The sequence below is a fragment of the Maniola jurtina genome, chromosome 4 (genome assembly GCF_905333055.1).
Source record: "Maniola jurtina chromosome 4, ilManJurt1.1, whole genome shotgun sequence".
NCBI classification, from domain to species: Eukaryota; Metazoa; Arthropoda; class Insecta; order Lepidoptera; family Nymphalidae; genus Maniola; species Maniola jurtina.
Genome location: NC_060032.1, coordinates 8,233,321 through 8,259,309, shown reverse-complemented (window position 1 = coordinate 8,259,309; position 25,989 = coordinate 8,233,321). Strand labels below are relative to the sequence as shown.

At 38.0% G+C, this 25,989-nt stretch overlaps 3 protein-coding genes across 7 annotated transcripts in view; 1 reads left to right on the top strand and 2 right to left on the bottom strand.

Moving 5' to 3' along the window:
* Nucleotides 1–100: 100 nt before the first annotated feature.
* LOC123864239 (opsin-1-like) lies at nucleotides 101–4,696 on the bottom strand. 3 transcript variants are annotated; one of them, XM_045904532.1, is made up of 9 exons: nucleotides 4,533–4,696; nucleotides 4,156–4,324; nucleotides 3,758–3,878; nucleotides 3,565–3,682; nucleotides 3,175–3,388; nucleotides 2,667–2,814; nucleotides 2,175–2,285; nucleotides 1,140–1,306; nucleotides 101–636 (listed from the first exon to the last, which is right to left on the bottom strand). In XM_045904532.1, the coding sequence occupies exons 2-9, from the start codon at nucleotides 4,293–4,295 to the stop codon at nucleotides 510–512; spliced, it is 1,146 nt and encodes a 381-aa protein (XP_045760488.1). In that variant the 5' UTR covers nucleotides 4,296–4,324; nucleotides 4,533–4,696; the 3' UTR covers nucleotides 101–509. The 3 variants fall into 3 exon arrangements, with proteins under 3 accessions (XP_045760488.1, XP_045760489.1, XP_045760490.1); XM_045904533.1 differs by having other exon boundaries at nucleotides 4,156–4,326; nucleotides 4,536–4,696; XM_045904534.1 differs by having other exon boundaries at nucleotides 4,583–4,692.
* A 3,770-nt stretch (nucleotides 4,697–8,466) lies between these two features.
* On the top strand, nucleotides 8,467–10,162 carry LOC123864243 (DNA replication complex GINS protein SLD5). Its single transcript, XM_045904539.1, has 2 exons — nucleotides 8,467–9,220; nucleotides 9,722–10,162. The coding sequence occupies exons 1-2, from the start codon at nucleotides 8,644–8,646 to the stop codon at nucleotides 9,793–9,795; spliced, it is 651 nt and encodes a 216-aa protein (XP_045760495.1). The 5' UTR covers nucleotides 8,467–8,643; the 3' UTR covers nucleotides 9,796–10,162.
* A 1,664-nt stretch (nucleotides 10,163–11,826) lies between these two features.
* LOC123864231 (ATP-binding cassette subfamily C member 4-like) overlaps nucleotides 11,827–25,989 on the bottom strand; it is a 65,016-nt gene continuing 50,853 nt past the window's right edge. The window contains exons 17-25 of one of the 3 annotated variants that reach the window (XR_006795733.1): nucleotides 25,559–25,699; nucleotides 19,813–19,916; nucleotides 19,126–19,415; nucleotides 17,891–18,013; nucleotides 17,153–17,275; nucleotides 14,656–14,816; nucleotides 13,882–13,987; nucleotides 12,491–12,739; nucleotides 11,827–11,970 (exon numbers count right to left, since the gene is read on the bottom strand). Coding sequence is in view for 2 of the 3 variants with exons in the window: in XM_045904519.1 (XP_045760475.1) it covers nucleotides 12,548–12,739; nucleotides 13,882–13,987; nucleotides 14,656–14,816; nucleotides 17,153–17,275; nucleotides 17,891–18,013; nucleotides 19,126–19,415; nucleotides 19,813–19,916; nucleotides 25,559–25,699 (1,240 nt within the window). In the remaining variant the exon portion in view is untranslated. Of the gene's footprint in view, nucleotides 12,740–13,881; nucleotides 13,988–14,655; nucleotides 14,817–17,152; nucleotides 17,276–17,890; nucleotides 18,014–19,125; nucleotides 19,416–19,812; nucleotides 19,917–25,558; nucleotides 25,700–25,989 lie in introns of all 3 variants that reach the window. The other 2 variants (XM_045904519.1, XM_045904518.1) reach the window with 2 other exon arrangements.

Here is a 25,989-nt window from a genome sequence, read left to right as displayed (position 1 = left end):
TGTAGACACCTATGTCCCATACCAAAGTGAACTACCTGTACCAACCTAATTAACGGCTGTATTAGGAGATTTATAGGAGATTGAAATAATAAGTCTTGTGTATGTGGTCATAAACCACTTTGCCTGTCGTTAACTTTATTTGTCCAAGATACAAAGCGTCTTTTTCGTCATTTAGATTTCATTGCGTTACGTATTAGGTACTAATGGGAGCAGTCTCATGGTTTCTGGGGCGGCCTAGCGACATGATTCCCTTCACTTTTTTTGTATTTTTTATGCCGCCGGCCAATGTTTACAAACAAAGGCATAAATGTGTGCAACGTTCAACTCGAAGCACACAACGCGAACGGAAAATATGCAGGATGATATCTACAAAGGCTAAAGGCAAAGGCCTGAATACTTCGGCAGCTCGCGTTCTGTGCTCAAGTTATTAACTTTGTACAATAATGTTTCACGTATAAAAATAATAAAGATCGCGTTGGCAGAATCGTCGGCAGGTGGAGCGGGGTCGTTCACGCCGAGGGCTTCTCTTCGGTGGCCGTGGCCGCCGACGCCACGGAGCCCGTGTCGGCCGCGGGCTCGGGCTGGCACGCCAGCGCCGGGAACCGCGCGTACAGCGCTGCGCGGTATTTCGGGTGGCTGCAAGCATTGTATTATGTGTCAGTGTTGTGTTCATTTGCTGATTTCTCTCGATTTTCCACTATAGGTACTTAGTTAGTTAATAAATTTTCAATCGTCGTCATCAACCGACAGCTGTCTCTCTTATGAACTTCCGCAGGCCTCGATAGTAGATAATTGTAATTACATTTATACCTATCCTATCATATCTAGCAGCTTTGAAATCAGTTAACATTTTTTTTCATCATTTAATTACTCAATCCCAAATTTGTTTATAGTCCAAGGACTGATTGCAGATAGGAGAGAGATAGAAAAAAAGATTTAAGTACTCGGTCCAAAGTTAGCTAACTGTCTTCGAATAATATGCTTCCGCCATTGCAATATTTTTTATTAGATAGCAATAATTATTGTTGAGTGCAGCCAATTTTTGGACATCCCAACACAAATATGTTTTTTGATGGTAAATATTAGGTAAAGCCGTTTTATCTTTCCCCCATCTTTCTTTTTTGTTTTGGCCCACTAACCTTATGCCGTATACAATAGGATTGTAGACGGCATTAGCCTTGGCGAAGACAGACCCCCAGATGGTCACGAGGGGGCTGATCGTCATGGTCTCGAAGATACCGGCGTAGTTGATGACTAGGTAAGGTGTCCACGCCATGAACCATAGTGAGATGGTCATTAATGCCACCTAAAACATGTAACTCACATGAATTCAAGCATAATTCGAAGGACATGATCGCTACGTGGTATACGAAATTATTTAGGTAACCTTCTTGGTCGTTTTTAGGGGTCCATACCCAAAGGATAAAAACTTAAAACGGAGCCCTATTAATGTCACTCTACAGTCTGTCTGTCTGTCTGTCCGCCGGTCACAGCTCTCTAGCTCGTAGACGAAATGAGTTATTAATCAGAAATTTAAGTATTTATTTATTTTAGTATTTGGTGTATGTAAGTAGAACGTTGACCCAAAACCAAATATTACCTAAATTGGAAATTCAATTAAATTATTTTCAGGGATGCTCTCATACATACATAAAAAGGAGCCGGAAAAAAATATTTTTTCTTACTCTAGCATGTCGGGTAGGTATTATTGTATACAGAACGAATATATTTTTATTTATTTTTTATCTTAAATTTGTCAATCGAATCAAGATTAAAATATTTTAGACCATTTATGTGACGGGAGCTATCTCAAAAACTAAACTAGTTAGTTAGTGATATGAAATTTCGGTATATGTATTATGTTATATATTGTATATTTTAAACAACAAATACTGAAAACAACGATTTATGAAACAGTTTGTAAGCTGTGACCGAAACAAACATTTTTTAGCACTTTTTGGATTTTTCTTTTAACGGTTTATTGCGATATTCTAGCTCGGACAAGAAATATTTCATAGACCCAATATGAATTGAAAATAATTTCAAAACATGTACGGAACACTAACAGAGCAAAGCCTGACTTGCACTTGACCGGTTGTTCGAAATATCAAATGTCTTGCTTCGTCTTGTGAACTTAGAAGTCGTTTAAAATGTGTTGTTATGTTTCTACTTACCTTAGCCAGTTTGCATTCAGCGCTCGTGTTCGCCTGGTCCGATGACCTAAGAGATGCCACATTCATTTTTTTTGCCTGCTCCCTCATCGCTTTCTCGTGAGCTGCTACAGCCTGGTTTCGAAAATCAAACAAGATGAAGTTAAACAGCCCTAAAACCCGACTACTACCCGTCAACTGCCGATAGATAGCGATAGATATAGTAAAATTGATTTTCTGTCGCCCGGCGTATTTTATCATTAGGTATACTAGGTAGATTACATTTATGAACTAAGAATTTTTTTCTCTTTCATTTGATATTCCACCCACTCGAAACAATAACAAAGTAGTTCTGTAGTTTAGGCGCTACTGTGGAACAGACATAAACACAAATCTACATAGTTACTTACATACATATTAAAACCGACCGATTAAAACAAAGCCTTTGTTCAACAAAATACCTTGCAATTGATATTTTAAAATATCTATTTTTTTTAAAACCAAACGTTATCAGACCTGAACAATGAAGAAGTAAGAATAGATGATGAGAAGGAGAGGCGTGTAGTAGACGAAAATCGAGTAGATCAAGATGTAGCTGCGGTTCGCCCAAGATTTGTCGAAGTAGTCGGTTCCACATGCGGTCATATTGCCCTCTGGTACATATCTATAACGAAAAAAAAAATCATTTTATTCTACCCAAATCCAGTAACAATACCACTTTTACAGGTGCAACCATAAAATCGAAATACCTTGGAGTGCATGCTTACAACTAAAATAATAACTATCTGCAATAAGGTGTTTCTTCCATACACATGTATAAACAGCACAGTGACTGACTGACAAACACACAGGCAATACAGGTGGAAATAGAGATTTGGAATTTTAAAGAAACAATTTTTTAATAGGATGAGTAGGTACTAGGGATGCACTCTATAAAGACTATAGATACAGTACCTAACTTTAGAAAATGTAAAGGCGTGATATAAAGAATTCTGTGAACATATTAAATATGAAATTTTCTAACCTGCCCCATCCGAACATAGGTGCTACTGTCCATGCCAATGAGAAGACCCAGATAGCCATAACTCGTAGCAATGCACCATTGATTGTCATTGGCTTTGCGGCGATGCCCTTTACGATTACATTGTAGCGGTCGAAAGCGATCATCGTCATCGTCCAGATGGATCCACAGCCGAATAATGAACCCGCACAAGCGTATAGTTGGCATGCCAAGGGTCCTAATAAAAAGGAAAATTCAAATAGAGATTGTGAATCGCTTCAAGCCAATCGATTCCGAACGAAGCGCTAAGAGAACAAAATATTCTGTCATCTTTAAGGATTTTAAAAATATGTCTCCATTTGTTCGATGATGTAAAATTCGACATGGGTTTTAATTATTTATTATTTTACTTACCAAACACCCACGTTTCATAGAAACAATTTACCACCATGGGAGGCGACATTACTGTCATCATAAGGAAGTCGGAAAACGCTAAGTTCACTACGAGGATGTTCGATGGTGTTTTGAGAGTCTGAAATAAGAAATTGTTCTTAATTAGAATAAGATATCTTCACGAATCGTATGTTCAAATTGGAGCAATGCAAACCTTTGTGGTTGTGAAGATGTATACGACCATTCCGTTGCCTGCAATGGAGATGAAGCCTAGAACTGCGATCACGAAACCGAGTAAGCCATGCCATAGCGGGTTCATTGGTGGGAACTGATACCTATAAAAATTAACACACATATTTGAGTAGGTAGTATGATAAATTTAAAAAAAACAGAATACTTTTGGAACCATAATGTTAAATACTAAAAGTTATACTTTTAAATCCTCTTAATTCCCAATACTATTGTCAAGAAACTACTTATACTGAGTTAATTTCTGAGATTTTAAGAACCGAAAGACATAATACCTAACCCTAATGTAAATGTAGTACACTCAGGCCATAATTTGTTTTGGCTGTTTACATGACCGCTCTAAAATATGTAACATTTGTTTACCAGTGTGGGTCGATGAGGTGCAGCATGTCTGGAGGTACTCTGTCGACGACAGTTTCATTGCTGCCGTACGCCATGGCCTGTCCGCCCCACGCTTGCAAAGCGGCTACACCAGGTCCGGGGTCCATGCTTGTGATTGCCATGTCTGTTTATGGCTTATTTATGTGTTAACCTTTAGAACAGAATAACACTAGTTAAAAACAATTAGCACACACGAGTATACAAAAAGCGAAAGACCCTCTTGCAGAAGATAACAGAGATATTAAATTATTTTTAATATTATGTTTTAGCTCTAAATTACTGTATTAAAATTTTATAAAAAAATATTTTAGTCCGGGATATTTTATGGTGTTCAAACAAATTCTTTCTTTAGGACTCACTAAAAAAAAAAGGGTTACAGGTGGATAGGTCGCCCCGAGATGGTTAATACCAAAAATACTGAAGAAAATCGCTTCACGAACTACTCCAGTCTTTAGTTTGCTATAACCAATCTCCGGCGGGGATGCCAAGGCGGTGCGGAGGCTACTCGATCTTTGGACCGATGAACTTGTCTTTTATAATAACAGCAAGGGGATTAAAAGTACCGTCATAAAAAAATCGATATTCATAATTAGATATAGATAATAGGGTGAATACATTACCCGGCAACTGTCTTATACAGGGAGGGCTTACTGATCATGTTGTTTTCTCTCATTTATTTATTTTTCACATTTTATCCTATTTTTAAAAAATAAAATAACAAAAACAACAGAAAAAATAACAGAAACACAGAAAGAACAAAAAATAAAATAACATCAACAACAAAATCAATAAATAACAGAAACAAAAGAGAAATAAAATAACATAAACAACAAAAAACTAAAGTAACGGAAAAAAAAAACATTGAATAAAAATATGATAAAATGGATCCCACTGGCAACACTGATCATATTATTATTGCAAGGAATATTTATTGCAAAAGGGGGTAGATTATAAATTATGTATTTGGATGTTATTTTCAAGGACCACTTATTTGAAACTAAAGACTCGCCCCGGCTTCGCTACTGGTGGATTTTGATATTCCATAAACCACGTGATTAGAGTCAGAAATTTGTACATTTATAAGTAGTAATTAGGTAGGTACTTGCTTGAAGTATGTATCGGAAGTGAACTAACTCTTCAATTTCATGATTGGTATTAGATACCTAGCTGTTTTACCATGCTGTTTTACCTTCACTATGAAATTTTACCTTTTATTCGGATGCACTGTGCGCCTTAACGGTAGTCGGTAGGAAATGAATAATGTAGACGTACCCATAGACACGGGCCCATAGACATAATATAGGCACGGGAATTATTATAAAGTGGGTAAATAGTTACTCAGTAAATTAAAAAAAAAACGTGAACCCAATTTCAAAAAACTGAAACCCACTGAAAAAGCTTACTATAAATTAAATTACTTTCAAACCAATTTACTCTAAACAAATGAACAAAACGTCCAAACCTATATATGTGGGTAGTTTTTGAAGTCGGCGCTAACTCAAAGAGGTACCTATTTAAAAACTACTGCAAATGGCAATCAACGGTCAAGCATAAAACAGCGATCACTTGGAAAGTCATGATATTACAAACCTAATATTTTGCTATCTAATATTTCTTCACCTGTTTGGTCCCCTTCCTCACTTGGCTCCCTTCAGCTTCTGCAGTATTGTAGCGTCAAAATTGAGGTGAAACTTAGAATTAAATTATGAAGTCAATTATAAATTGGAGTTCAATTGTGAAGTGTGAAGTGCTCGGTAGCTACAATGTTACTTTACCAGCAACCATTCCTGAATCCCCGCCCTTTAGGAGAGCTGTACTACCCCGCAGCATCAAGAATTCGGAGTTCAATGATCAAATTATGTTCGTTGCCTGCCGTATTAATTCACTATACAGTTTCTGAATCCCCACGGGAAAGGTGTGCTGTACCTGTGCAGCATCCTGCATCAGGGTTGAGGAGTTGTCTACTGTCTCCTTGCAAACAGTAGTTGAACATAATATATTTCATGTATTGGATATAGAAAAAAAATCTATAAAAACATAATGTCATTTTTCTTTTTCGATACCTCCCTGAGTTTCCTTAAGTCGGTTAATATAGTTACGGCACCACTAAGTAAGTCACTGGAAATATAAGTCTGCTAACAAGATTATACACAAACAGCATCGCAAATTCTTGAATATTTATAATATAGTTTATTTTCTCTATAGTAATTACAGCTAACATATACCTACCGAATACTTAACTCATGGCTACTTACAAATGACTTGTTGTTTATACTTCTAAGGTATGTAAGTAGGTATTTGAGCCGTATGTTTTCGCGACCCCACCGATTTTATTTCTGTGCCTTAGCTCAGTACTTAGTACTAATACATAATAGTACAGGTACTTTGTACGAACTATGAAGGCCCACGTATTAGCTTTCAATTTTTGTAATAATAGCTGTAGGTGGCTGTAGTATGGAATAAAGTATGACTCAGCTGACTACTTATAACCACAGCTATAGGTAACTTGTTGATTTCCATAAGTAGTCCCCTCGGGACAGGTAAAGATCAATGACTCAAGAATTTGGCCTTTGACGTCGATCTAATTTGTGATGTTTTATTTTATTGCTAGACAGACTTGCTCTCGACAGCGATCATGCTTTTATAATCAGCAATCCATCGCCGGGCCGGTTCACTACTGAGCACGAGTCTTCTCTCAGAATGAGAAACCCTGCTATTGTTACAGGCCATATTCATAGGTCATAGTATGTCTATATATATCTACCACGCTACAGCCAAGTGCGGATGAGATAGGCAGACTTCACACACCTTTGAGAACATTATGGAGAACTCTCAGGCATGTAAGTTTTCTCACGATATTTTTCTTCACCGTTAATAGCAAGTAATATTTAAATGCTTGAACGCACATAGTTACCTACTAACTCGGAAAATTCAAATTTAGGTACCTATATATTCTATCTCTATGGAAAAGTTAAACGTGCGTGCCCGGGATCGAACGCCGGGCCTTTCGAATACGAAGCCGACGTCCCAACCAATAGGCTGTCACTGCTCAATCATACTTAGTAAAAAGCAATGATGAAGCCTGGGTAAGAGTGTGCTGACTAGAAAAAGCAAGTACCTATTCACTCTTGCTGCGAAAATATAATTAGGTTATAGGAAGGTAGGTACGTGGCAGAAAACACGGAGACGTCGGAAGGGCATTCCACACCTTAGCGGCTCGGGTAGCGGGTGTGTCAGAGTCAACTCTACAATCCATTTGTTATCCATTCCTATTCATAATAACTGATGATGTTGCATGCAAGTGGAAAGGACTAATTCAACAACAACTAACAGCTATAAAAAGTACCTATGTATCGCAGAAACGCTATTGGCGGAAGAACCTTTTTTTGACGGGGGGAGGGTGTGGGGAATTTTCTTGAGATACCAGATTTCTTTGGGAAGAGAGGAGCGGATTATGTGAGAATTCTATCCACTAAAATCCTTTCGGTGGCAATCCTCAGCGCATACCTATTAAGAGACCCCGGGAACTCTAAAGAATGTGTGTCGGCTATGGCCATCAATTTAAGAGGCCGCGCGCCGCGCTTCAAAGTTCAAGTTCGCTGCACACTTGACGGTAAACTTATGGCCTATGAGTATGACCTAATGCTTCTTGTAGTACTTAGTAGCTGGTGCTGTACTTGTAGTGTACCTACATAAGGTCGCCCTTTGTTTTTAAGTGAATCCTGTATTTTTATAATTTTATATTTCATGTAATTTTATATGTCACCTGGGCCATTACAAAGAATCGATTGACACCTCATTCATCAAAATCGGCCCAGTAGTTTAGGCGCTACGGTGGAACACACAGAATCTGGATACAAACATACATACATATTTACATATATACACACATACATAGACTTAACCCTTCCTTTCGGCTTTGCCGTAGTCGGGTAACAATCTGAAATAATCACTAATTATATTATTATTATGACAAGCACGCTGAAAAAGGTTGCCATACAAAATGCCAGTAATTTCTTGTGCCGATTCGAAGCGCCCACCGAGCGAACCGTAAATCAAAATTTGATTAAAATTAACTCTTCGTGTGAAATGGTTTTTAAGTTAATAGATGTCTTGGCTTTAACATTTTAGTTCATAGTTCCGAGCGGTCCGAGCACGCTCTCATGACGCTAAGATGGCAATAATCAGGCTGCTTCAAAAAACAGTTGGCAATCGCAAGTCCAGCGTACTTGTGATATTAGAGGTCAGTGTTGACTATAGACAATAGAATTTCACAAAGTCCCTGTGGTCGCTGTCATCTGTCAAGTTGACGCGGATATAATTTATAAATACCTAATAATATTCAGATGATATAATGACTGTGTTTTCTGTTTTATAGTTTAAACTTTAAAGTCTCAATGCAATCTTCAATTCTAATGGAATAACAATTATTGAAGAGTATTTTAGACTGAACTGGTATTATCGAAAAGTATGAACACCGAAGATCTAGACTTAAGTGACGAGGAGGACGAGATCACAGCCGAAACAGTTTTGAAAAGACTCCAAAGCGCTTGGCAAAACGAGCGTTTATCTCCGGAAATACTTCCGCACCGCAACGACATGGTCGAATGCATGCTGGGACAGATCCAGCACATGGAACGAAATATCAATAAGCTTCCCAAAACAGACCTTCGTGTGTGGATCCATAAAATGGAACTTAATAGAATTAAATATATTATTTGCAATTATCTTAAGACAAGACTAAATAAAATAGAAAAATATTGTATTTCAATTGTCAACGATGAGAAACAACGTATAGAATCTGGCACAAACTACTTAACACCATCAGAATTGATGTATGCTCAAGAATATTTAGTGAATATGGAGAATCATTTGAAGGATACAGTATTGAATCTTGTCCCTAGTAATGTGCGAACGTTTGAACTGAATAAAATGGCTATTTATCCTAATATGCAATCTCACATCTTCCTAAAAGCAAATGACACAATACATGGAATTATTTTAGAAGACTTGATAGGTGATCAGGATGAAGAAATAGATTTAGAGGGTAAATACCATTGAATTAAATGTATGAAGTGCCTACTCTTTTTCATTTCTTGTTTGATGGTTTTTGTAGTGCTAGATTTAACAAAAGTGTAAATTAAATATTTATAACACCCCCGACAAGTGAAGGTTACAGTAACTAGAAAAGAGCTGATAACTTTCAAACGGTTGATCCAATTTTCTTGGATTATAGCTAAGAACACTCGGTCAAGCCACCTTTCAAACAAAAAAAAACTAAATTAAAATTGGTTCATTAGTTTAGGAGCTACGATGTCACAGACTGATACACAGATACACACGTCAAACTTGGGTCGGGGGTTAAAAAATGGTGTTCTATGAAGCTGTAAAACTTAATATGACACTGGTGCACCATTATTTTTAATTACTGTTGGCACATTTCTGATTTGATCATGTAGACAAACTTCAAGCATAGCTCTATCCTGTGGCTATGAGCTTTCTTATGAGGCTTTTATGATACATCAAATACTCCTGTTTTCTTTTCCAGAGGGCTCGCAACACATACTGCAGTACAAACCAATTGCAGACTTGGTCAAAAATGGTAAAGTTCAGCTAGTATGATATATTCAGCTACAAATGCTCATTTTAATAATACACAACCTTTTGCAAAACATTTATTGTCCTGATATATATCAAAAACATTTAATAAACATTTAAAATTGAGTATACATTCATATGGATACATTGTGGAGTACCTACTTAGGAATTAATAATATTACTATTGAACTTGCTGTCTTTGTAATATTTTATAATAAATTCTAAATGCACCTTCAAGTGTAAGATACTAAGTAGTTAATACAAATAAAAATATTTATACATAATATTCGTTTTTATTGAGTATACAATATGCATGTTATTATATTATAGTACTTGCACCAATTTTGTGACAGTAAAAATATAGCATGCAGCATGCTTATGAATGAACACATTTAATTTTATACATATGCTTCTTTTTGTTTTAAACATAGCTGAAGCCTTTTAATGTCTATTTTGTATTTTATAAATAATAGGTAGGTTTTTCATTATTAGGTAAGTACTAACATTGGTCCATTGGTTGAGAGTAAAGATTTTTCAGTTTGAACAGATTTTTGTTACAAATCTGCAATCATTTATATACCTCCAAAATAAGTACTAATGGCAAAATATACAATATACATGTACAAAAATGGATATATATATAAACTAAGTACAATTATTATAATTTCTGGGTTGATGGTTAATAATAATCGGTCATATTTAATGCAAATTCAAACAGATTGAACATTTTATTCAAGAAAATAAAATGATTTAACAAATTGTACAAGCTTGAAGTAGGTACCTACCTAAATAATTTATTTTATAGCAATTTATTTGAATATTGCATACAGGATCAAGATTAAGGATCAAAATTGAGGAGCTCTTTGCTAATATTTAGTTAAATAGGTGAAATTTAATAGTATATTATTAGACAGTTGTACTGTTTTTCAAGTATAAAAATTTACTAATTATATAGCTAGGCACTTTTGTATTATTTTATGATAAAGCGTTTGTATAAAAATAAGTTTACAATTATACAAAATACATCTTTAGGGTATTTTCCCATAAAATGTAACAGCAATATATAAGTTAACATATCAATTCAAAATACCTACACTAATTACTTAACAAACTTAAACACTCTGTATCACCTCTATAGACAATTATTTCGAGAAATCATTACTCTGTGATCACTTACGTAAGTACTAAATTATATACCAATATAGGTAATATTATACCAATCACAGCGGTTTTGGTTAGGGGTTTAAATATAATCACTTTGTCATTACAAGATTTACATTTAAATGAATGTAAGTACAGTTGGTAAGTGTTGAATGCCGTCAGTGCGAAAATGGATTCATGGTTCACCCTTATAAATATATAAGGATCTGGCTTTACTCCCGTGTTTAGTTGACTTCAGCCTGACTAGTTTCGAACCCATCTCAGCTCGCAAGCACGTCGCGGTTAAGTCGAATCTATCGCGTCCCTCTGGGTCCCTGTGAAAAGGGACCCCGGATCGGTTCGAAACTAGTCTGGCTTACGTCGACTAAACAAGTGAGTAAAGCTGGATCCTTATATATATTTTATAGTGGAAATCTCTCAAGATAATTTAAACACTAAAATGGATGCACCCTAATAGTGTTTTTTAAATATTATAATATTAAATTACATTAAAATATTATTGTAATTAAATTAAGTAGGTATGGACCATTATAGCAAACACCATTTATCTCAGGTTACAAGGAAACAAACTATGAGCAGGTATGCATAAAACAATTTTGAAATACTTGTATTGTGAATTCTTTTACTGCCAGCCACATGTCTTAATTATATTAAGTAGAATAAATTAAGTAGTAGAATAAGCGCGCGAATTGAATGTCTTTATGCCATAGGGCCCGGTGTTTTATTTTCATTTCAGCTGGCAAGTGGTAAAGAAATATCGACCAAATAAATCTAGCACAACTTCGCACATTGAACAAAAATGGCACTATCCAATAATTGGCAGTACTGATTTACATTTTTTTTTAAAACAGGCCCTGTTGTCTCGATAACTTTCGCTAGATCACTATAAACGTCAAGCTCAATAGCTAAACGCAAATCTTTAAATGGTCATAATAATCAAGATTTTGGATAGGGTCACTTTTGTTTTCAATGTGCGACGTGTTATCTTAGTTTCCGAATAATAATTTATCGACAGACGACAATATACTGTCTCCTTATCTACTGCTGCGTACAGACCGGCCAAACGAACGCCAACGAACGGGTTTCGTTGACCTTCGTTGCTGCAATCTGGACGGCTTAGCGAATGCCAACGATCGCTCGTTGGCGTGTGCCGGCGATCCGAAGCGTGGCGGTAACATCAAAGAAATCGAGCTATTTGATCGAACTCTGTTTGGACGGTCGCCGAAGGCCAACGAACGAACGCTCAGTTGAAGCAAGAGTGCGTAGCGTGTAGACGTCTAATTTGATAATTACTTGGATATTTCTTATCGTTATTTTTTTCTTGTTCTTGCTAACTCGTTTTGGTATATAAAACTAGCAATTATAATGATGTCGTCGTCGTCCATGATTAAATTGCGAATGAAAGAGAAAAGAACCGGAATCAAGTGCTAACGAACGTTCGTTCGAGCACTAAATGTATTTGGATGTATTAACGAACTCCAACGAGCGTGCGGAAGCCAACGCTAGCGAACGATAAATATCCATCGTAGGGCGTTCGTTGGGCCGGTCTGTACGCAGCTTACTAAGTATAGGTCACATTCACAGGAAAGTCCTCTTCTCGCGCACTGTCTGTAGTTTATTTAACTTGAGGCTGGTCTTCAGCGTCTACGTATTTAATATGTTGCATGTAGGCGTTTCGGGCTTGCTCACGCAGGCTCTGCTCCGACGCGGAGCCAAGCTGCTTAACCATGCGAATGAAATGCCCATCTTCTTTCTGCAGGAGATCATGAGGGTGGCCGCATTCTACTATTTGACCTGCCTCCATTACCTGTACAAACAAAACATACTTGAGTTTTTTTTTCATCAAAGACAAGCGCTTCATCACAATCACACCAGATGGAAAGTGATAGAAAGTGGCCTAAGATGGTAGGTTTACCTAGAAGATGCCTATTCACTCTCGTAAGTACTAAAGTCTCCTAAGTTGCCTAAGTACACATAAGAGCTTTTAATTGTCTCATCATCATCAAACTATCGCCGCCTCACAACTGAGCACAGATCTTCTCTTAAAACGAAAAGGCTTTGTTTATAACCCTGCCTTTTGGCTTTGCCACAGTCGGTTAAAAAAGCGCCCGCGCAATTACTTTAATTGGACGGTCGTGAATATAGCATGAAAAGTAAAAATAAACAAATAAATATGTACCCAATAAAAGGCGGATATAAAAGCCGATACGATTTTGGGAAGCGTCAAGGCCAAGATGACGACGCCGCGACAATTGCATTTCAAAAATCTATAAATAAGTACTACTTATATGGTGGTGGCAACAATCAGGTCGTGTCGTTTAGGTGATGTGGCCTCCCCAATATGTTAACAATATAATTAATGAATCCAAATTGACATATTTCAAAATATATATCTATCTAAATCCTTTTGAAAATTATTTTACTCGCGACAATCATGTTTTAGCGTGACGAATATTTTGCAGTATTTGTGTATTAGCACCAATTTGCTACTTAGAATGTAACACTTAGCAAATGTGTATCCGCCATCCGCCTGCAAGTAGCGAGGTTATATCAATTTTAAAGATCAAAAATGTCAGTTAGTCATTAGATTAGAACTATATAGGTGCTTAGATCTATTTGTTTATTTTTGTTTTTCTTTGTTTTTGGGTTCCGTACCTTAAAAGAAAAAGAAAGCCCTTATAGGATCACTCTGTTGTCTGTCTCTCCGTCTGTCTGCCGTCCGCCCCTTTAATAACCCCATGTTGTAATCTACTGGGAACACCGCTGATCGGAGTTGATTACCACATTTTGCATGTGCGTGGAAAAAAGGATTTTTGACACATATGTTACGGATAAAATCTAAATCGTCAAAAATCAGACAGTGAAGCAGTACTGCAGGATACAGAAACGTCTGCGTTCGATCGTGAAGTCTCAATCCGAAGTAGGTAGCTGGAATAAAACGGTACTCACCACAACTCTGTCTGAATCTGCGACCGTGTGTAAGCGATGCGCGACTGTCACCACTGTGCAATCGGAGAAATGTTTCCGTATGGACTTCTGGATTAACGCGTCCGTACTGTAAAAAAATAAGTTATAATACCTACTAGATATTCTCTTACTTCAGTTCTAAAGGTTAACAAGTTTGAACTTTGAAATTCAGCAAATTGAGATAAATAGGCATGGTTTAAATGTTAGGTGGGTAGAAATGGTTTCATAAATAATAATTACACATTTCTAAAGAAAAAGTCGATAAGTGAATGCAGTTTAGTTATGACGCCTAAGATTTTTTCCGTGGATACAGTATAGCGACTGCCTGCGATCTCCCGTGGAAATTTTTAAAAATCTGCCCTTTTTCCTTGTTTACATCAAAAAGGGAAATGAACCTGTGCAAAATTGCAATTCGGACTGGACAACTGATAGTGAGTCGGTAGTTTAGTTGTGATTGTATGAGATGTTGGCCGTTACTTTTGCGACACGTTCATTATATTATTACTGCATCTGTACACACTTTTTGTTGAGTGACTCTTATTTATGGCTTGTATTACCTGGTTATTATTGTCATAATCTGCTATGTGTGTCTAATAGATCCTCGATAGCTCAACGGTTGAGGAGCGGACTAAATTCCGAAAGGTCGGCGGTTCAACTACTGTCGTACCCACTCATGGCACAAGCTTTACCCTTAATTGGAGGGGAAAGGGGAGTATTAGTCATGATTAGCATGGGTAATATATATTTTTTTAATACTTGGGGTCGACGTTGGCGGTGGCCTCGTCCAGCACCAGCAGGCGGTTGCGCGCGAGCGCGGCGCGCGCCAGGCACAGCAGCTGGCGCTGCCCCGCGCTGAAGTTGGCGCCGCCCGCCTCCACGCCCGCCGCCAGCGACGACACGCTCTGCTTCAGCTCCACCTGCCACCACGCGCGTAGCCCATCAACTCATCATCATCCCGACCCATCGCTTTTTGATGTCGAAACTAGATTGCGGTACCTACCTAGTTTATGGGGCTAGAGTTCATTATTAAAGAGAATAATTCAATAAAAAAATCATGGTTTCTATTCATTTTTATAAGCACTAACGTCACGCTGTACGGAAGGTGATTAATGACGTCATAAGGCATAAAGGACAAAATATATTTTCCAATTTTTTATTTAATATCTATGAAAAGGGTCATTTCTGCGGGAAAACATTTTTAACCCCCGACCCAAAAAGAGGGGTGTTATAAGTTTGACGTGTGTATCTGTATATCTGTGTATCTGTCTGTGGCATCGTAGCGCCTAAACGAATGAACCGATTTTAATTTAGTTTTTTTTGTTTGAAAGGTGGCTTGATCGAGAGTGTTCTTAGCTATAATCCAAAAAAAATTAGTTCAGCCGTTTAAGAGTTATCAGCTCTTTTCTAGTTTTCTTGTAGAAAAGAAGGTTAGATAACCGTTAGGTTCATAATATTATGTCAATTGACAAATGTCAAGCTGTCAAGATGGACATTGCCTAGATACATAATTATTTATTTGAAAATAATGTTTTGGAAAACTCAGATACTTTGGATTGTAGGCGCAGAATAGTCCAAGAAAATCTGTTCAGCCGTTTGAAAGTTATCAGCCCTTTTCTAGTTACTGTAACCTTCACTTGTCGGGGGTGTTATAAATTTTTAATTTACACTTGTTATGTTAAATAATTGAATAAATAATTGAAAAATATATTTTAGTTCTTTACGCCTTGTAACCTCATTAATCGCCTTCCGCACATTTCTTCTGACGTTAATAATAATTATTAATTATGTTAAAAATAACGAAAAATCTATTTTTTTTTTAAATTATTCTCTTAATGAATTCTAGCCGCATAAACTATCGCTATACAAAACGTCACATCATTTTATTACTACAGTCCAAGATCCTATTGTAATAATGATGGGACATAGATAGGTTTTGCGTAGAAGTGGTGAATCAACCTGTAGTTTAACTGTGGTTTAAGGCCTCATTCGCACGAGAGCTTTTTTAACATCCGTTAAAAAAGCGTTCAAATAGGACGAATGCATTCCTAAGTATATGTTCACACGTCTACGCTTTTATAACGCGCACTTTGTATTTTCAGCGCAACGCCGGGTTTTAACGCAGCGCTTTTTTAACGCCTGTGCGAATTAGGGCTAACTGTCCTTGTACAAGTGGACCAGAATCAATCATGTCAATTTTAAGATTGCGATCTACTATTGACATAATCAATATTGGCGTGTCAAATATCTATCTTATCGTGTCGGCTGTTTTTCAGCTAGCCTCTCGGAACTCTACTGATAACTGATAAGACTCCTCGTGTCATTCAGCAAAAAAACCTCGTGACAACGCGGGTTGACTACATCTATACTAATAAATAAAATTGGAGTGTCTGTCTGTAATATCGAAATAACTACCGCATATTAAGGTCATATGGTTATTTGAACGATACTATAACTGAATCACACGTTTTTAAAATTTTTGTCTGTCTGTCTGTCTGTTTGAAAAGGCTAATCTTCGGAACGACTGAGCCGATTTTGACGGGATTTTCACAGACAAGTAGAAAATTGACCAGGGAGTAACATAGGCTACTTTTTTAACAGACTTTCAAAAAGGGAGTTGTGTTTTTCTACCTATGTACACCGATTTGAACCGATGTATTTCTGAACCGATTTGCGTCATTTCTTTTTTAATCGATAGAGGAACTTTGCGACATTGTTTCATAAAAAATTTGGATTCCAACTCCTCAATCCTGATGCTGCAGGGGATCTGACCAATCCACGCGGGCGAAGCTGCGGGCATCAGCTAGTAGCTAATAAATAACATTCTAACATATCGACTACCCACTGATAATGAAATTCTAACAAAGTAATGTTAAAGCCGGTTTGATTTTATCTCGTTTTGCTTACGGCATTACTAGGTGGGTAATTGGTAACTAATTAGGTATAAAATTAGAGGATTACCAATAACCTAGGTAATGTAATCTTCACACATGATTTTATGATTTCAATCTTGATATTTTATATACCATCTTATCCTTTTCCTGTTTACGAACAAGAATGATTTATGATTTGAAAAGAGCAACTGCCGAGTTTCTTGCCGACTCATCTCAGTAGAATCTATCGCAATTTCCGAACCGGCGCGGTGGTGGTATTCATAGACGTAATATAAGTACCGTAATAAAAGAAGAGTTGTCCTAGGTAAGGTGCATAAAATAAGGTTGATTATGATTTCTGAGAACAATTAAATCATTAATACCTGCTCTAATGCCTTCCATATTTCGGCGTCAGAATATTTGTCAAAGGGATCCATATTGTATCGTAAACTAGCAGAAAACAGCACCGGCTCCTGAGGGATGATAGAGATCTTCGACCGCAACTCCTGTGAATTTTAAATATCGATTTATTTAGATCAGGCACGATTACGATCTACAATAGGCATAGCAACTGAGGGATTGACATTTAGACGAGGTACTCTCGTACTTATTGTATAAGGCAGGCTGGTTTCACTTGACTGCACCAAAACTGGTTTGGTACCTACTTTTATAAATCAGAAATTTTAACATGTACATATTTTAACTCAATATAGGCACAGGTATGCCCAATAAGATTTTTAAGATAGTAAGTTTGTACATAATATCTGACTTTTGAGATTTTATTTTCACTTGTTTTCAGGGAATAAGTTCTGTCATTATAGACGGACAAAGTTAGCTATTTTGATATTTTCAAGCAACCTTAGCTAACTCCCTCTCCCATGTCAATGAAAAGGTGAATAGGTACAGTCAAAGGCCGTAAGTCGTTTAGCACCTTAATGATGATATTCGCGTGGCACGTTATGCGCATGCGTTAGGTGTGTGTGGCGTGTTAATAGAAAAAGTTCATAAGTGCGGCAGGCACCTGTTTGATGCAATAGTTTCGCAGAATTGCTACTCGAGTTTTGAGGCCGTCCGTACAATAGCAGCTCTGAAAGTGTGAAGAAAAGACTTGTAGAACTTACTTTAAGGGCAATCTCTCCTGTGTCGACGTCGTCAATGTAGACGTGTCCGTCGATCGGCGCCAGGCGGAACAGCGCAGCTATCAGGGACGACTTCCCTGCTCCGGTTCGGCCTACTACTCCCACCTTTAAATTAATCATTTGCTTAAGTATACAGGGTTAAATACAAATATCAGAAAACTCTCGGTAGGTAATTGTTATTATTAAAACTAAGAACTTTGATCTACGACTTTTTTAATTCGATATTTTGTGAAATATAAAATACTAAAGGACGCCGGCGACTTCATCCGCGTGGATTTAGGTTTTTAAAGATCCCGTGGGAACTGTTGCCTATGTCAATTACAGGGACGCAAGCTACCTCGGTACCACATTTCATACAAATCGGTTAAGCGTTTGGGTTTTTGGGAATCCCGTGGGAACTCTTTGATTTTCCGGGATAAAAAATAGTCCGTCCCCGGAATATAAACTAACCCTGTACCAAGTTTCGTCAGAATCGGTTAAACTGTTGGGCCGTGGAAATGTATAGCAGACAGACACACACTTTCGCATTTATAATATTAGTATGGATTCAATATTTTACATAGATTCTCTCCTTGTATGTATGGCATTGGCAGTTCATTGAGTCATTAGGTTTGATAAATATGGTGTCATGGTTGTCTAAGCGTTCTGCATATCTAGTATGACGTCAGGTAGTTACCTATAATTGTTACGTAAGTATTATAATTTATAATATAGGTACCTAGCTACTCTCAAGTCTCATATGTAACCTATCAATGACCTTAATATTAATTATATTGATCTTATGATATTATGTCCCTTCATTACCTAATCAAAACTGCACTCTCACCTAGATATAAGTATATCTAGTAGGTGCTTGATGAACTCGACAGGTTTATCGATAAAACTTATAATACAAGTAAGTGTTTGCCTGTACCATTTATCAGATAAATTAATTTTATCGATTACTATGCAGAAAGTGACACTTAAGATCATGTGAAAACGTATTGCATTGCAAAATCAAAATCATTTAGGTATTCAAAGTAGCTAGGTACTAATGCACGCCTTTTGATAGTCAGAATTGTTAGATTTGTAAGATGATATAGTGGTGATAATTAATAACGTTAAATTAAAACTAAAGCTACGAGGGTGCTAAACGCGCTCGGGTCACCCCTCCACACACAACCACAAGAACCTACCACACAAAGCTACTTGCCACAAGAAGAACACACTTATCTTACCTTCCATCCACTCTCAATAACTATATTTAGATTCTTGAGTACAGGCTCGGCCTCTCTGTCGTATCTGAGATAAAGGTCCTTGAACACGAGCCTGGCTCGGTGCGGCCACCCCTTCGGCGGCGAGGGCCCGTCCGTCTGTTCCTGGGGCAGCTTGGTGAACTGCAGCACACGCTCCACGCTGGTCATCTGCGATATCACTTCCGTGGTCTGCTTTATGCCGTGTTGTACCATGTTCACTAGAATGAGCCCCTGACTCATTGCTAGACCTACGTCGCCTGACGGAGTTTTTTCTAAAAAAAAGTATTACCGAATTATTTATGTGCTGTTGTCCTTTACTTCCTAGTTCCTACTATCTATTATTACTATCAGTAGTTACTATTTTCAAATATATAACCAAACCGACTTCAAAAAAGTAAAGGTTCTCAATTCGTCGGAATATTTTTTCACTACCAGCGACTTTGTACACGAGGATTTAGTTTTTAAAAATCCCTTTGGAAGTGTTTGATTTTCCGGGATAAAAATAAGCCTACATCACCACCAGATCTTTAACTGCACCCATGTAAAAAATCACGTCTATGCGTTCCTCCGTTGCGTTAACCGTCTTTGCCAACTAATATTATAGGTATATCTGTAGAACCCCTCTATAAAGTCTTACATTTTTTTAAATTGATGCATAAAATAACTTACCATTACCCACCATCAGGAAGGTATAGGACACTATCACGACATAAGACGCCGAGATGAGACTCAGCCATATACAAAAAGCCGTGTTAGTGATCAGGGTTAGGTACCTGTAACAAAAATTGTATTAAGTAATAGATCATAAATGGGTATTCTAAAGTAAATACTAAAATCATAGATGCCGAATTCGTCTAGTTAGATACAGTTTTATTATAAGTAGGTAGATGGAATATTCGTTAAATGATCCTTCTTTATAATCTGGGTTTCGTGGTTTCTATGCAACATGAAGATCGAGTATATTATATATAGTTTTAGTATAGGTATTTTTGACAATATTTTCACAAACATTAAAGCTACGAGGTTTAAGTTCCGTTTTCTCGAAACTGCCATTTCTGATCTGCTGCCATCTCGATCGCCACGGACGGCAGTGTAGGTAGGTATATTATACGAGTACTTATGTATATATGTCTCGATAAAATGTATGTATGTATGTATCATCGAGTATCGTCGTTATCAACATGATAGGGCAGCTGGTTCAATGATTGGGCTTGTCGAGTGGGAATAATATTGTTATCATTTGTACATAGACTTCCCGATTCCTCACATGAAAACCAATAATGATATTTTGTACATAATAGCAACCGCCGAGTTTCTTGCTGGTTCTTCTCCGTAGGAAAGGCATTCCGAACCAGTGGTAGATGCTTTTGACGATTCAAAAGAACTTTAAAAGTCTAATTGAATGAAAATACATAATTTGAATTTTGAATTTTTTTTTTTTGAATTTTGAATAGTTTTTACACACGTGAGAGAGGCCTGCTGCGGCGGTCAGGATAGGCCTGTGTTCAACACGGGCATGTGGCCTAGTTTGACATCACATATCAATCGATTGCGATTGTTAAGCACCGTTCACCCGAGTTGGTAGGTAACGATTTTGGGAGGTTCGAATTTGGCCTTTTCGTTTCCTCCGTGCCTTCGAGAGCACGTAAAGCTGTCGGTCCCGGTTATTATCATTAACATAACATCTGATAGTAATTGAAAATTAACCTGAAAGTCCAAATCTCGCTCTCAGTCTCGTTGTATCAATGTGAAAGGATCTGGGAACCTATTGCATTATTATCCCAAAAGAACTCCTAACATTATTTGATGAATGTACGAAAGTCGTTCGTGGGAATGAGTGTAATCTTTTATAACAAAATTCCCCAATCAATTTTAGACTTGCTTTTAAAAAAATGTAAAGAATCTAATAAAGGTATGATCCTGCTCCTGAAAAATAACACGATCGAAGAATATGTTATTGATACTGTGGTGTATATAGTTTAGGTTAACAAAGACAATAGCATGTGTCAGATGGACATCAAGTGTAAAGTGACTTTGACAGACGACAGTGACAAGTGAACAGACTGTGATTTGGCAGGAGAGCAGCAAACATGTAACCACGTGAGTTCTAGGTTATAATAGTGGCGACGAGAATCTAAAAACATCTCAGTGATTAGTGCGTGAAAATAATAAATTAGGCCGGGATTACACGGAAAAACGGGTGCTAACAATGTCCGAAATAAGATTTCAGGAATTTAACATAAAGAACGACGAGTGGGAGTCGTACATCGAAAGGTTTGGTTTTTTTGTCGAGGCAAAAGGTGTGACGGATATTTCAAAACAGAAAGCAATATTTTTCGCATCATGCGGCGCAGATTTGTTCGGTTTGGTGAAATCATTAATTTTCCCGAAAAATATTAATCAGATTACTTTAGGGGAAGTAATCAATGTACTGAACAATCATTTTAGCCCACGACCAAATGAAATAGTGGAATCATTTAAATTTCACATGAGAAAACAGGACAAAAACGAGCATATGCCGGAATACATCGCAGCACTAAGAAAGATGTCGAAGTACTGTAATTTTGTAGATTTAGAGAGAACTTTGAGAGATAGATTGGTATGTGGGGTGTACGATACAAAATTACAGGAAAGCCTATTAAAAAAAACAGGTTTAACCTATGAATTGGCAGTCGAGATGGCATTACAGGCTGAGAAACGCGAAAAAGACCTAAAGGTCATCAATGTAAGTGAGGTAAAGGACTCAGAGCCGGTGGCAGGGACTAGTAAAATTAACAGTGAAGATGAAGCGATGGACGTGAGCACGGTGAAAGAGAAGAAGTCTTTCTGCTTCCGTTGTGGGGGGAATCACTTGTACAAGAAGTGCAGTTTTGCTGCGACAAAGTGCTTTAAATGTTTTCGGGTAGGCCACATTGCCCGAATGTGCTCGAAGAATAGAAAAGAGCAAGGGGAAGTTAAAGAAATAGATGAATTTATGAACGGCATGCACAGTGTAAGTGGAGCAGAGCGAGTGCCGCCTGTATTGGTCGAAGTCAAGTTGAACGGGAAGATAATACAGTTTGAAGTGGACTCAGGGTGCTCATACACCATTGTATGTGAAGACCAGGCCCGGGGCATATGGAATGGGGCATTGCCGCAGTTGACACCAACAAACCTGAATCTACACACGTGGACTTATAAGCCAGTACAGTTGCTGGGTAGTGTGGAAGTGCACATAGAATATGGAAAATTCAAGGGGCACTTGACATTGCTAATTGCAAGAGGACGGGGACAAAACCTGCTAGGAAGAAACTGGTTCAAGTGTTTAGGGATAACAATTGGGGGTATTAATTGTATGGAAGTCGACAGCCTAGCTAAGACCTTGGAGAAGTATGAAGAAGTGTTTAAGGAAGGATTAGGTGAATATACAGGACCAGAGGTAGAAATTACTTGTAAAGAAAATGTGCCGCCCCATACCCTTTGCTATACGGGATAGAGTGTGTAGGGAGATAGACAGATTGGTAGAGACAGGCGTAATTGAACCAATACCGTTTTCAAATTGGGCTACACCAATTGTTCCAGTACAAAAAAAAGATGGAAGCATTAGGTTATGTGGTGATTACCGGTTGACAGTCAATGCAGCGACTGAAACGGATACATATCCCCAACCAACAATTAATGAATCATTGTCAGAGTTAGCAGGTGGTACAATATTTTCAAAACTTGACCTGAAAGAAGCATATACCCAAGTAAAAGTTACAAATAATACAGCAAAAATGCTAACCATAAATACTCCAAAAGGCTTATATAAAGTGAAAAGATTACCATACGGATTAAAAGCATGCCCGGGGATATTTCAAAGGCTAATGGCCAATACATTAGCGAGCATAAAGGGGGTGACAGTACTCCTAGATGATATATTATTAGCAGGGAAAAATGAGGAAGAACACATTCAGATTTTAGATAAAGTGCTGCAGTGCCTCAAAGATGTAGGATTGAGATTGAATAAAAAAAAATGTGAAATAGCGACAGACAGGGTGGAATTTCTGGGATATGTGGTAGACAGGTTGGGCATCCACCCAAGTGCAAAAAAAATAAGCATGATAAGTAATTCCAGAGCACCTCAAAATGTGAAAGAGTTACAAGCGTTTCTCGGGCTGTTGAATTTCTATGAGAGATTTATAAAAAACAAAGCAACATTATTGGAACCGCTGCACAGATTGCTAGATAAGGATGCAAAATGGAAATGGACAAAGAAGGAAATGGATGCTTTTAATAAGGCCAAGTCTGTGTTGTCCAATGAAGACACATTAATACATTTTGATAATACCAAGCCGGTAGTGTTAACATGTGATGCCTCCGAATATGGAGTAGGGGCGGTATTGGCTCACAGGATGGAGGATGGAAGCGAAAAGCCGATTGCTCTGGGATCACGAACACTAACTAAGGCGGAGAGAAATTACAGTCAATTAGATAAGGAAGCGGCGGCCATTATGTTTGGATTAGAAAAATTTAATCAATATTTATATGGTAGACAGGTATTGATATATACAGACCATAAACCGTTACTAGGAATATTTAGCCCTAATAAGGCGATACCAAAAGTTTTATCACCTAGAATGATGCGATGGGCATTAAAATTGAATTCATATGATTATGAGTTGCAGTATAAATGTGGATCTAGCATAGTGGGGGCCGATGCACTGAGCAGATGGCCAATGGAGACTAGTGAGGAAAAAGCTCAGAAAATATCACCAGAAGTGTTGTTATTGGCCGAAAAACCTAGTGCTATAGAATATTCAGCTAAAGATATTGCAGACCAGACAGCAAGTGATGAAGTGATGGCGAAAGTTAAGTATTGGATCTTGCACGGTTGGCCAGATAGAGTTGAAGATGAAAGATTAAAAATATATTGGGTAAAAAGGAAAGAATTATCAATTAGCAATGATTGTATCATATGGGGAAGTAGAGTGGTTATACCGCCCCCTATACGTCAGCATATGTTACAGGGTCTACATGAGACACATGATGGTGTGGTGGTGTCGAAATCGATTGCTAGAAGTTATTTTTGGTGGCCGGGGCTAGACCATGAAATTGAGAGTTTAGTGGCAAACTGCGAGAGTTGTCAGGTGCATCGGAACATGCCTCAAAGTACTGCACATTCATGGATTACCCCTGCCAGCCCATGGCAACGATTGCACATCGACTTTGCAGGCCCTGTGGACAACAGAATATTTTTAATAGTGGTGGATGCTCACTCAAAATGGCCTGAAGCTAAGGTTGTTAGAATCACATCAACTGAATGTGCAATTAGAGCACTGAGAGAAATATTTGCAGAACAAGGGCTGCCCGAGGTGTTGGTATCGGATAATGGGACGGCTTTTACATCTGCAGAGTTCAAGAAGTTTATGCAGAGCAATGGCATAAGGCATATCTTAACCCCTCCATATAGCCCATCATCAAATGGTCAAGCAGAGAGGACTGTACAATCAATCAAAAATAAACTCAAGATTATGTCAGGTGGCAACCTAGAAGTTAAGTTGCCTAGGTTATTATTTGGTTTGAGGACAGCGCCAAGTACGGTTACAGGAAAGACACCAGCGGAAGCGTTAAATAGAAGACGATTTCGAACAAGGTTTGACATAATACATCCATTCTCAAGGAAACCAGTGGCAGATAATCAAATAGAAAGCAACAAAGAAGTCCCTGTAAGAACTTTTAAAATAAATGATAAAGTATGGCTACGGTCTTACTCACGAGGGCGAAAGTGGGTAAAAGGTGACATCTATAGGCTGAAAGGACCGGCAAGGTTTTTAATCAGAATAGAGAATGGCCCAGTGGTGACCAGGCACATCAACCAGATACGAAGGCGAGATGCAGACAGTGAGCTGAGCCCAGAGGAGATGCGGGACAGGTTAGGGATACCCCAGGAAGCAGTGGTTACGTGGAAGGGGGGAATAATGAAACATTAGTTAGTGCAATAATAATAATAAAAAGACTAAAGGGGAAGGTATGTGGTGTATATAGTTTAGGTTAACAAAGACAATAGCATGTGTCAGATGGACATCAAGTGTAAAGTGACTTTGACAGACGACAGTGACAAGTGAACAGACTGTGATTTGGCAGGAGAGCAGCAAACATGTAACCACGTGAGTTCTAGGTTATAATAGATACAAAAGCTTGAATTTAACTTGCAGCTCGCTCAAACAATGCTCGGCACTGCAATTACTTTTATACGTGGAAGTAACTGCCGAGTTTCTTACTGGTTCTGCCTTCTGAACCAGTGGTAGATGCATTTGGCGATTCAAGAGTACTTGTAAAAGTTTAAATGATTTTTTTATTCTATTCTATTATAAATGGAAAGGGGACACGACCCCCAGCAATGAGGGATACGGTTATACAGAAGAAAGCAGGCTGACGAGGACGATGTACTCACCAGGCCGCGGTGTGCACGTCCTGCTTGTCGTCGAACTGCACGCGCAGCATGTCCTGCGCGCCGCACGCGCGCACCGTCGTCAGCCCCGCCATGCTCGCCGACACGTGCGAGAACACGGGGCTGCGCGACACGCCCTCCACTCTGATCAACAAAATACAGGGTGTAACCAGAAACGCAAGCAAAAACGTTATTATATTTTATACTACCTAAACACAATCTATTGCCAATAACCTTAATAAATAAATTGCCTTATTTCGTAGTTTTAGTGATTTATTATTATTCAAATCCGCAATGTATAGCGTGGAAAATTCGTGTCAGTGCCCCACCTAAGACGCGGCATTGACTCCGAGTGGCCTACTTACGCTACGTTCGTTGGCCTCTAGCGTCAACCAGATGTTTTATTTGCAACATATTGTGAATTTTTTAAAAAT